At 47.1% G+C, this 12,575-nt stretch overlaps 1 protein-coding gene across 4 annotated transcripts in view; it reads right to left on the bottom strand.

Annotated features, from left to right (window-relative positions):
- bnc2 (basonuclin 2) overlaps window positions 1-12,575 on the bottom strand; it is a 105,896-nt gene that overhangs the window by 3,761 nt on the left and 89,560 nt on the right. For 3 of the 4 annotated variants that reach the window (XM_037263850.1, XM_037263841.1, XM_037263860.1), the window contains one exon: window positions 4,093-6,473. In XM_037263850.1, the coding sequence (XP_037119745.1) occupies window positions 4,093-6,473 (2,381 nt within the window). Of the gene's footprint in view, window positions 1-537; window positions 612-4,092; window positions 6,474-12,575 lie in introns of all 4 variants that reach the window. The other variant, XM_037263870.1, reaches the window with a different exon arrangement.

Below are 12,575 nucleotides of genomic sequence, written 5' to 3'. Positions count from 1 at the left end.
CAAATCCAATAGACTGTGACTCAATTAAATAGTCGCGGCATATTGAATGGGAGTTTATCAATTGATTCGAGCCGCTGTAATGTGATAATCAAGGGGGAACTGGATAGCGTATTAGCACTAGGCCATGGCGGCATTTCTTCGTGTCGCTCTGGCTTTAATTAAGTTCAACATTTAGATTTTTTTTTATTTTTAATACAGCGTGCTTGATATGATGATGCCAGGATGGGATTTTTTTTTTTTTTTTGCATACAAAAAGCCATGCCAAGGGGTGCAAAATGCCTGAAGAAAAAAAAAAAAAAAATCAATGCTTTTGCTTTGCCTTCATAGTTTGCCAGGCTTTATAAGGAGGGGGGGGGGCATACACTTGTCACAATACAAAAACTGCAACAGACAGAAAGCCAAGGCCCACCATAACCGAGACACCTTTACATGTCTCCCTTACACATGCAGGGAGGTGACAAATTAAAGTCCAAAAAAAAAATAAATACACAGATGGGCACATACTGTATGGAGTCACAATGGATAAGTCGAGCTTACCAGCAGTGGCAGGGTTGGTGCAGTCAAAAAGGGTCCCTTTCCTTTAATTATTTACTTCCCTATCCGACATTGTCCTGCAAGAGGTAGAAATACATTCATTTGAGGGACCCTTTTCCGGGCAAGCGCGAGCCCGTCCACTCGAGCATCGTCAGCATGCCGTGAGAGTGTGGAACTGTGCTGAGCAATATGGCGCATCGAAAAAAGAGGGATGAGCGGCCGCTATCGTGTTTTAGCTTAGCGCCAAAATGAGTCGGGTGTTCTTTTGGACCAAGTGGGACACCACTGTGGATCCTACGTCGGTGTTGAAAAAGCCACAAACTCGGGATTTTTTTTTTTTTTTTTTTAAATGTCAAAGATGGCGATGCTGTTAGTGATGCTCGGGTAGGCGGGCCCTATTTTGGGGTTTGAAAGACAACAACACCTTCACTGCTAATAAGCTCAAAGTGAGTCTGCAGTAGCCCCTTTCAAAACGTCACCATATTATGTTGAAAGAAAATCACCAAAATTATATAAACACATCAGTAAGTATCAGGGCCACACTGGTCAATTGTCTATTTTTACGAGAATGTTTTTGTTTGAAAATAAATAAATGGAAAATACAATGTTTTTCTTAATCAACATAAGGCAACATATTTTCTAGATGGAAAAAAGGAAAAATACATTTATTTATTTTTCAAAATTAAAAAAAATGTTCAAAAGGAAAGTCAACTTCATTTTCGTAACACATCTTTCCCCAAATGTGACCCCGATACTAAAAATAAATGGATTAATAATTTTCCAACTACACACACACAGAGCTACAGAAAAAAAATCTGATATTTTCCAAAAATATTTATTTTTTTCAGAAATCAGAATCCACCTGCACAGTGCACTAATCTCCTCATTTATCAGATTTGGACTTTCTGCCCACATGTCCCACCCCCTCCATCGCTCTGATTAGCTCACTTCCAAATTCGCCTCTCTTCCTCCCGGTCATCTTCTCGCTTTTTTTTTTTGGACGATGCAGAGGAGGAAGAGAACGAAGAAAGCAGGAAGGAACATTTTCACTTGTCCCGCCTCGACGTTAATCATCTTTCAAGCTCGTCTTGATTGTGTCGAGTCCGACACTGGCCGCTTTGCTGTCGTTTGGGCTTTGTTCTCAGGTTTCGGCGCAAGTGGGAGGACGTGGATTTTAATGATATTTATCGTTTCCCTCTACTGGTTTTCCCCGCCGTGCCAGCTATGATGAAGAGCTACGACTTAAGTCTTGCGTGTGACTTGGAAATAGAACGCTCTGGATGATGTCAACCTCTTTGTACATTCTCTTAGATCCTCTCAATACATGTTGTATTTAATGAGAACTATTATAAAACGAATAATAAGGTTGCGCATCTCTCCAATAAGACGATTTGTAACTCGATACATAAAGCGGAATACGATTCGAGAACAATTCAATTCGTTTCGATTCGTTGTGATTTCAATGGATTTCTATGATGCAACGAATTTCTTGTCCTTTTACAATATGAATGAACTCAGTAGTCTAGATTTGGCATTTTCTTCAAAGAAATTTTCCGATTCAAATCGTCCCCCCCCTATAAGTAACATAAAAGGGAGAGCGATGAAGAACAAACAGACTGCGAAGGAGCGCTTACAGGGCCCCTCGCATCCCGTGTGGGGACTTGCGGGAGGACGAGGGGGACGAAGACGGGGTGTGCTCTCCAACATAATTAACCTTCACTCTCTCTCTCTCCGTTGCCGCGACGAGGGACCGGCCCGCCGGAACGATGCGGCGAGGAAAGAACAAGTTCAAGTACCTAAGCGAAGGCTAAAAATATGCTAAATTAAAACGAGATGAATAACTGGTGTCTACATTAACGGGTCTAATAATGATGACGCTTTGCTGCACTTAATCACACGCCGTCCTCTTCCAACTCCCCGCGGTAAATAAGGAACTCACTGGACGGGGCTAATATTTGGAAAAAAATACGGTAATCCGAGCGCAAGAGTCGTCTTTGTTTCACACCGCATTGCATTAAAAACAAGATGACGATGCAGCCTAACACTTCCATATTGCAAGAGTTTAAAAGGCAAGACTAACACGCAGGCCAGTGGACCTTTTATATTCATTGCCGAGGCGAACCGGCAGAAACGAGTGCCAATTAGCTGTTATTGCCGCACAATTGGCTGTAAATAAAATTAGCGGCGAGAAGAATGGAACCTGATTTATCTCCGTTAAAAGTAATAACGGGCATTGTTATGTCAACATTTCCTAATCTCTTTGGACTTAAATGGGTTTTATGAAAACAAGCGCATCGCATTGGCGTTTTATTGCCGTCGTTACACGCCAACGTGCATTATGTCATTAGCGCGCTATCAAGGGACGGAAACGACGAGAGCCCGCATATTCCTCATCTTGTAAAAGTCTTTTGAATAATATGTCCCATATGCTCTCAGGAATTTATCCCCCACTGAGAACAGTAAAGCCATATTTTAGAGGTATAAAGATTTATTAATAAATTATTCCTTGGTAGATTTAAACAGTTTGTCGTATGAGCACACAGTGGAAAAAAAGGATAGCATAATGTTTTTAATTCGTGTCCATTCATTTACATGACAAAATTATTTTGGAGTGCCTTGTTTTTTGTGGAGACGATGTTAATGTCTCTAAGTCCCAAAAAGAAAACGTAGACCATAGCAAAGTGTTAAATTGCTAAAATATGACGATGGCAGCTATGCTAGTAGCTTGACGTCAACACCCAAAAGGTCAGTCTCTTATATTCCCCCCAAAGATACTGCTTTGTATTCCATTCACGGGTGCGCACTCGCCTGTGGCAACAACGATGCGCCGCGCGTTCCACACGCCATCGATGTGGCCCGGCCGTGCTCCCCCGTGCTGCTACCGTGGACGTACTGTATGATCTGCGGCGGGGCGGGGGACCGCTACGTGTTAACAAACCCGGGGGTCTCTGTTCACCTTCCCCCTGACGTGCTAATAAATGCAGCGGTTTGACTAACAGCTGTCAATGCTAATGCACGCGCCTTCACCTCTGCGACAAGGCGGGAGGAGAGAGGGCAGGTAAACAAAACTGCAGCTGGAGGCTGGAGTGTTACTGTGTATGTGTGTGAGTCATGCTGACATCTGCCTCTTCCGAACTTGACGGGGAGCAGATGTCACGGAATTGAGCTTATTTATTCATTTATTTACATTTGAGACTAACTAGCAGCTAGCTAGCTGGCGCTATAATATGCAGGTGTATATAATAGATTTTTGAAATGAAAAACGTCTTTTCGTGGGTCACGCTTCAGTTGATACGATACGTCACTGAATGGCAGGATGCGAGTATTTCATTTTTGGAGGAAGCAACAGAGCCATAACGGAGGCTGGCAAAATCTTGGGTTTCAATCAACGATTGTTTCATAGTATGCATGAATCTTTCTGGTTATAGAATGCAAAGATTCTGAAGGCGGTTTGGTGCCAGATCTTCTGTTGCGGCTCTGATGCAACAGTTTTGCGTGATAAAGACTGTTCAAGATCATACTCGTGACGATACGAGAAAGTAATTATCAAGAACTGACCTGTCTCGACTCCGCCGGGAAGGGAAGGCGGCGTTGCAGCCAGCCACAGTGCACACGTGCATCTCTTTGAGGTGGACGTTCTTGTAGTGCAGTTTCATGCTGTAGGAGCTTTTGAAGCTCTTCTTGCACACGTAGCAGATCTTGGGGTCCGGACTGGAGCACGGGTCTCCGTCAGGCGATTGGGAAGTGGGGAACTTGGGCGGGCTGGCGCCGTAGCCCATCGAGGAGATGAAGCTCCCGTGAAGGGCGGCCATGCTGGCGGCGGCAGCGGCGGCCGCCGCCATGCCTCCGTTGTAGAGGCCGTACTGGCTCATGCAGAACATGTCGTAAGTTGGGTCATTGAGTTCTTCCTTGACCTTGATGGAGTCCTGGTGAGGGGATGGCGAAAGGTGATCCTTGCCTTCAATTTCTTTCCTCAAATGGCCTTCTTCGCGGCCATCGTCGTTGTGGTCTTTGTCGCTTTGCGAGTGTTTCTGTTGTTCCTCCACATCCATCATGTCGTCCCGGTAATAGAATTTGGAGTCTGAGATTTCTGACTCGTTCTCAAAGTCTCTTTCGTGGTCTTGGTCCTCCGAGGTGTAGCTGTCCATACAGCGTAGGTCGCCGGAGCCTCGGAGCTCACCCCTGCCGTCGCTGCCAGCCCCCTCTCGGCATTCATCTTCGCTTTGTCTCATCATGCCACGCAAAGTTATGCCGGGGCTCATCTCATCTTGGGAAGGGGATTGCTGGCCGCTATCACCGCTGTGGTTCCCCGTGCCGCCGCCGCCGTTGTTGTTGCTGTAGTTTCCGTTCATTTTGATGTGCGTGTTGTAAAGGAGCGGTGTGGAATGGTGGTGGTGGTGATTGTGGTTGATATGATCATCGTCATCCTCGTCTTTGTCTTCGTAGACATCCCCCACGTCGATCACTTCCTTCTCAATCTTCACGGGCATGCTGGATTTACGAGGCTTTTTCTTGGGCATGGGGTCAGCGGGGCCCGTCGTGGCCTCCTGATTGCCACCGGACGTGTTGACGCCGTGAGACGTGGCTCCCATTTCGGACGCGTGGATGTTATTGTGCGAAGCCACGGCCGCGGCCAGCATCTGCTGTTGCTGGTCCATCAGTGTGGTGCTGTTGGTGGTGGTGGGCAAAATGGGGCTCGTTTGCAGTGAAACCGGTGGACTAACTAGGTCCGCCTGGGAGAGTAGCGTACGATAGAACGGAGGCACAGGTTGAACTGGCTGCACAGATTTAAGAGAGGGGAACACCAATGGGCTTTGCAGCGGGGACTGAAGCATAGGATCTATCGGTGGAGTGGTGAAGCCCAGCGGTGGCCTGCCAGGGCTGGTAAGTGCGAAGCCACCGTTTTTGGTACTTGAGATGACTGGTGTACCAGAGTTGGAGTTGGCACGGATGAGGTCCTTGTCGCGATTGTTGCGCAGCATAGGCATGTGCAGCCGCGGATTCGGGTTGGCGCTGTGACGGTTGCGGCTGCGCAGGGAGCTGAAGACCATATTGCAACCCTCGATCGTACAGCGGTGTTTGATCTTCAGGTGCACCGCATTGTAGTGTATCTTAAGTGTGCCTTTGTCGTAGAAGGTCTTGCCGCAAGAGTTGCAGCAGACGCGGCCTTTGCGAGGGGTGGAGGCCATGCGGCGCATGCGGTGCAATTTGGAGGAGAACGGAGTGTGACTGATGCACTTGGAGTGCTCTTCCTTGACGAAGTGGTGGTGACCCTGGTGGTCGCTCAATGTGCTGGGTTGCTGAGACTGGTTTTGGGACTGCTGCTGACCCTGCTCCCGTTGCTGCTGGCTCAGCTGCTGTTGAGCCTGCTGCAGGGACGGAGACGGCGAGATGGGCGACGCCCTGTTGCTCGACTCCGTCTTGGGTTCGATGTTGTTCATAGTGCCGAGCGGTCCGCGGCTCGGACTCTGGCCGGTACGGAAGGGCGACATGGAAATGTCCGACTCGCTTGTCTCCACCTGTTCCACTTGGTTGGGCAAGCTAGGCTCCCGAAGCCGGAGAGCGGATTGTTCCATCGGCAGCCCGTTGGGGGGCAAGCCGAGCATAGGGGCGGACACGGGGTTGATGTACTGGAAAGGTAGAAGGAAGGCTAAGCTGTTGGGGATATTCTCAAAATGGTGAATGCTAGATGGGCTGCTGTTCTCTAAATGCGTAAGCAGTCCCGGACTGCGCGTCCTGTTGTTGCTCTCAATGAACGTCCTAATCCCGGAGTCGGTCTTGGCGGAAGGAACAGTGACTGCCTGTCCTTCCTTCTCCTGAATGGCCATCAGCTCCACGATGGATTTGGTCTCACCGAAGCGCAAAAACTGCTGCAGGGTGATGATCTCCTCTTCCCGGGACATGATGCTCCAGCGGTCCAGCACCTTGCCCGCAGCATCCTAGAAGAGACACCAGAAAGGGGAAAAAAAAGAAGCATTATTGATTGGCAGTTGTGACAAAAACTAGCAGCTTTTTCTGCTTTTGGCATTTGTTTCTTTTTTGCTTGGTCTGTGAATGCGAAGGTTCCTTTGCTTTACAAAAAATCCGTTCCTATGTTGGCGACATGACCCTGGATCCGTACACTCGTAGTTTGTCGCTGAACTCTTTTGTTAAGGTTGTGAACTCTCGTGTCCGACTTCCTTCATACAACACCGCACCTTGGGATCATCAAAACCGTGCGAACCAAAGGTCTAAGGGAGTTCATAGTAGCTTTGCTATAATACGGGACATAAATACCAATTGACAAATGTGCTCATGTTTGACATTTCCAAACGGTGCATTTATCTTCTGAAATGCTTGGGAAAGGTTTGAATTTCTCCAGTGGGACTTGGATAATGTTCTAAATTGAAGATCCCATCCCTAGTTGGGAGATATCAAGCTTTCTCATTGTCAAACAAATTGCGCAGGAAGAAAAAAAATGCCCGCCAAGCCTCAGCAATAGCGAGTAAAGTTCTTATCTGCGCCCTGTAACAGTTTAACAACTAATACCCGACTGATAAAAATGGTGCACACAAAGCTTCCTCTGAGAGCAGGCACAAGCGACATCAAGGGAATAAACACAAGCTTACGACAATTAGTCACATTGATATGAAAACATTTCCCGCGTTCCTAGCTGCTGGCATCTATGAAAGATAAATGGCGACCACGGCGCACCAAAAGCTGAAAAAAAAAATAAAAATCAACATCACAAAGCACAAAGGGGCCTGTAAGGAGAAACAGAAGATAAATGTTTAAAGAGAGAAAGCGAAAGAGACACTGAGGAAGAAAAAACAACAACTGAGAAATAAGTGTGAGGGGTTTGATTTCATGCCCTCAGATATTGGAGAGAAGCGGATTCTTCTGAGACCAAACATCAATAGTCACGAGGGGATTTGTTGTTAAATATACATTAAAAAACATTTTACACTTTCATTCTGTGTGCACTCCAGTTTTTGCCCGGAGGTATGACTTTAAATTCCAGACCAAGCCACTATTATTTCAAACTGCATGGCCATCTGGGCATAAGGGGCTTCTATTGGATTTAATTGAAACGAAATAAATAGGCAGCATTATCTTTTCAATCCCTTTTTTTTTCTTTTATCCAAGAGTTAGTTTTGTTTTAGTTCAAGCAAGAGGAGTCGAGAGTGAAGATAATGAGTATAAAATGTCTTGAATAGAAGAGTGAACCGAACAACACTGACCTGTGTGTGCATGTCATTGCTTCAAATAATAAACATCTATCTGCAAGTATTAAAAGAAATACAGTTAAAAAAATACTTCAACATTAAACAGTCATTTGTTGCTATTAGATCAACTCACTCTAAAGCTACATCCTTTTCATTTGTTATATACGAAAAACGTTTTCCTTAATGATCATCTTAATTGCTGTGACACAGTTGGTAAACAAAATAAAATATGTCCTGACCCCACTGTGGAAAAATCCAGACCTGAAGCCACTCAGTCAAGTCCACTTCCTTGCTTTGGCTTTGCAACAAAACTGCCATTAGAAGCACTTTTTACAAGTAGGCACTCATCTCCCAATTAGCTTAATGTGGCCCTCTTCTTTCCAGGCATGCCCCACCTCTCTACCAGTAAAATCTCATCAATCGTCCGACCCTCCCCCATGTCCCCGAGCGCTATGACATATTAGTCTGTCATTACGCGTCCCAGAGTCCTATTGAACAATGCGGCTAAACCGCTGTTTGCCAGGTTAATGACTATTAGCAAATAATTACGACGGCCAAGACGACGGGGGGGCACCCCGCTTTATCGTCTAGACGGCCCGCCGCTGTTAGTTTATTTTATCTGCCAGCCTCCATGTCGCTTAGAATTAATCTAGCGACGGCTGTATTTATTAATCTTTCTCGACGTCTGCCGAGCATTCTTAATTCATGGCTGTCTTCGTTACGAGGTTGGGGCTGAATGGTGTTTAGTGGCGGGGGGTTGCTCGTGCTCACCTTGCAAATCGCTGACGACGACGATGAGCAAATGATGGCCTTGTCATGGACCGAGGCGCAACTGTCAGTTAAAACAAATCCGGCCGCTCGTGCAATTAGCGGCGGCGGGCGTCGAGCTGTGTTAAGATCCTCGGTGTGCGGCGATGTTAGGTTGCCAAGTGTGAAGGGATTAACAATATTATACGCATACGCCAGAAGTAATTACTCATCGGATTCTGTGATCGGCCATTAACCGCCGAGACTTTTGCCGGAAGAATTGGTATCGTCGTATCGGATCACGGATTGTTCCGATTTGTATTTTTCAATACGTCTGACATGTTTTGGTAGCGTTTATGTTTGAGGTCTAATTCATACTCTGGGGGGATCGAATCGATCGCAACTAGACTGGTCTGGTTTTAGAGGACGTTTCGGTTGTCATCTGAGGAGGCTTCGTCAGGTTACACCACAAGGCTCGGTCACGACGGCGAAGCAAGTTTTGTCGTACGAACTGATGACGTCTACTCGACAGGCCAAACGAGAATCAAATGACCTGGACGAAATGAATATCCGTTTTTCTTGTCCAAACTGTACAATGGCGATCAACTCTTGACTTGGCTCTGGAACGCGGGACTTGTGGTCTGTAACGTTTTCTACGAAACCCGAGAAAGATACTTGGAATTCTGAACACGTTTCCATCGGTCGTCTGAGTAGTCTCGATCGTACATGCAGGAATACAAAGAATCTCATTATGTTAAAGAGCCAGCGGACTCGGGATGACAGCACAGTTCCACCACGAGGGCGGTTGGACTGATCACGTTAGGGACGCGGCGTTCTCACAATGGCAAAGTGAAGCATGGGAACCGCATTGATTCACCAATCACCTTGCACTGGATGCGATCTCCATCCAGCCCCGAGGGAAGCCACATCGATTTCCAGCCCTGCTCTCAGATCCAGTTTCTTAAAAAAAAAAAAAATATTGCTCTATCCCTGTGTTCGTCACTTCAAGGAAGGTTAAGCAGAAGTTCCTTGTGATCTGAGAAGGTCTTGAACCTTGCCTCTTCCCTGTTTCCATATTCCCGTCCGGCTCTCTCCCCGCCCCGTCTCGGGGCCGTATGAATAATGGAGTGGATCGAGTGGCGAGCGAGTTGCCACGGGGGATGGTTTCGCACAAAGCTCACTGCCTGGAGCCATCACATCAGAGGCCAAGAGCTCCCAAGACGCCAAGCGTTCCCCCATTGGTTCCCTCGTTGCGGGTCAGAGGTGAGCGGCGAGCAAGAAGCTCTGCTTCTTCCTCTGTGATGGACCGCTGGGAAATCACTAGCTGTGTCCAGACGTGGGTGGAGGACATTTGTAAGAATCAGAGAGGTTAAAATTTGCACCGTGTGATCATGCTAAATAGCTGGTTGAAGCCACGCACATCAGAAGCTTTTGACCTCCGCGGCTACCTTGAATGGAAGCTGCTCTGCAACTACATTGTGCTCTTTGTCCTTTTTGTTCGACTGCTGCCAAAAAATTGGTTTAATCATCCGAGCTTTCCAGATGTCTTCCATTACACAAAGAGAAAAGTTTTGTCACCTATCGAAGATTCTTTCGCGGGTTTTGCGCAAGGATCAATGCCCGTTTTCTGTGACACCAAACATGCTCACGAAATTATTCTCCATTTTTCCGAGCCGGATCGTTCCGCTTGGTATAAACATGATGAAATTGTCAAAAAGACGGTCGTTTTCATGGCGCTGAGTCCGAGGCTACTGGACTGGATGAAAAGAAGCCACGGGGCGATTTCAATGCTCGCTGACACCAAGCGGCGGGCCTCTCCGTTCAACCTGATTTAACTCATGGCTGTGGTTAAAAATTCATGGCTGTGTGTAAGTTGTTAAGGTGCTAAAGGCACACCAATCGACTCAAGGAAGATTTATTGTCCAGTTGCAGACTGTGAAGAGAAGGAGGGGTAGATTTCACCACTGAAGGATAAGTCACGCTCTATCCTTTCCCATTATCCAGGTGGCCTCAGGTAAACTTTTTTTTCCCCCCGTCTCCGCTCCCACTGAGTTGTCTTTTTTCATTATCTGCAACGGAGAGTAAATCTGTCATTTTGGGGGAAATACAAAGATTTCCTAACCCCTGATTCATCTAACCCCTCTGACCCCCCCGCTTCATTTTTTCATTTTTTTTTGTTCTCGAGCCATCTTTAAAAAGTGGAAAGGACAGTCGTTTGGACACAGCCCAGCGTGGATACAGATGGACAGCACATGGAAGCCATTTAAGGCTCCGGTGTGCAGCAAGAACAGAGCAATCCCTCAGAGTTCAGAACCTCTGCCGAAGCTCTGCCGGCAACTTCCAATGGGAGCGGTGTCTGCTCTCAACTATTGATTGGCTCTTTTCACAAAGCCGTGTTAGTCCGCCTCGCCCAGCTGCTCACCCTAGACAAAACTCAGTGGACCTCGCGTCGAGCCAGGGGGAACGCCTCAGAGAATAAGAAGAGAGGTGGAATGATGGGAGCAGCCTGATGGTTGCCATATAATTGAGGATGATCCGTGTGATGTGCCGGATTCCGGCCAGGTCTGTCGCGGCGGTCTGCGAGACAGATGTGGGGGCCGCCGAGCCTGGGGGGGGAGCAACGAGGCGGCTAAGAAATGGTGGCTGACAACCTGCTTTTCTCCCCCCACTACTCTGGGATCACATCTCCTTTGTTCTGATTTCTTTTTTTTTTTTATTCGTCGGTTTCCGTGACTTCTGCACGAGATATTTGGCTCTGATGTTAGTCCTCATACAAATGACTTTGTCTAAATGTTAATCGCTACACGATGCCGTTATGGCTCGCATGTCATTTTAGCAGCTTACGTCAAAGTAGTACTTCATTATGTTTCCTCATCAGTCTTTGATGTCTCGCAGTGCATGGCTTTCTTATTTGTCCCAAACAAGCCTCTTTTGCATCTAAAGGACATAGAACCGGGGGCCCTCCGAAGTAAAACCCTGATACGTTTAGAGTTCTTCTGTGGAAAGCATTGGAGAGGCAAAGAGAATAAGCTAATGGACTCTTTACTTAATGTGATCAGAGCCGTTATTGACATGCTGCCAGGAAGATGCAAGACCATTAACTGGAGTCTCTCTCTCCCTTTCTCTGTGCTACTCACCCCCACCCCTCCTGTATTTCACACCCCGGCCGGCTCACATGCAAAAAGGCCACAAGGGGGTCGCGGTGCCCCAAAGGAGCCCGTGTCTGTCACATTAACAAGACGTCGGCCTTGTCGAATGTTGGTGTAAATTGTTAATAGGGAATCTTGTTTGGTTTACAGATGGGAAAACAATCCAACGGAATTGGTAAATAGCAGAACTACTCCAAGCGTTGGGGTCAATAGTCGAAATAGACTTTCTTTCTCTGGGTGTCTTTGAAAAACCCAAATTACTGTAACGTGATTCTTATCAGATGGAGATGTTAGCTTAAGTTTCTCTAATGACCAACTCTGTTTTTAAAAAGTCTGCCTGGCACGCAGCTTGGCTCATCCATCTTGGGAGGGCGGAGGCGGCGTAACGTACACGGCGTGCTGGAATACATCAACCCCCGTGGCCGGAGCCGGCCGGTACTGTCGGCGTGTTTCATGCCATTGTACGACCGCGGCAGGAAGCGGCGCTCGGGTCTCTCTCTCGTCGCGTGTTCCCAATACGGTGATTACGAGCTGCAAAAATAAACAGCCGTACCATCTGGCGCTACGTCCTGTACGGTAACTTAAACGGCGAGAAAAGCTGTGGACCATCAAAATGTACAGAACGGAGACGGCGTCACGGCAAAAACACGTGGATTGGACTCTGCGTGTGTAAAGTTATCCCCGCAGAGGAATTGATTCTGATTCCGATAGTACAATTATCAAAGCGGAGGAATGCGGACGCTATCGGCTCAACAAATAATGTCATACCATATTCATGAAATGCAACTTCAAAGTTAAATACAACTGAACTTCAATGTTTTGGACTGAACCCTTGGTCACATTGATGCACTTTCAACATTTCAAATTCTACACCGGACTAAAAAAAGTTCGAGAACCCCCGGTATGCGTAAGGTGGTTCGAACGACGGGGGTCAGTCGAG

Source organism: Syngnathus acus, chromosome 1 (assembly GCF_901709675.1).
Source record: "Syngnathus acus chromosome 1, fSynAcu1.2, whole genome shotgun sequence".
Classification (NCBI taxonomy): domain Eukaryota; kingdom Metazoa; phylum Chordata; class Actinopteri; order Syngnathiformes; family Syngnathidae; genus Syngnathus; species Syngnathus acus.
Note: the sequence above shows the minus strand (reverse complement) of the source record. Positions and strands in the feature narration are given on the sequence as shown.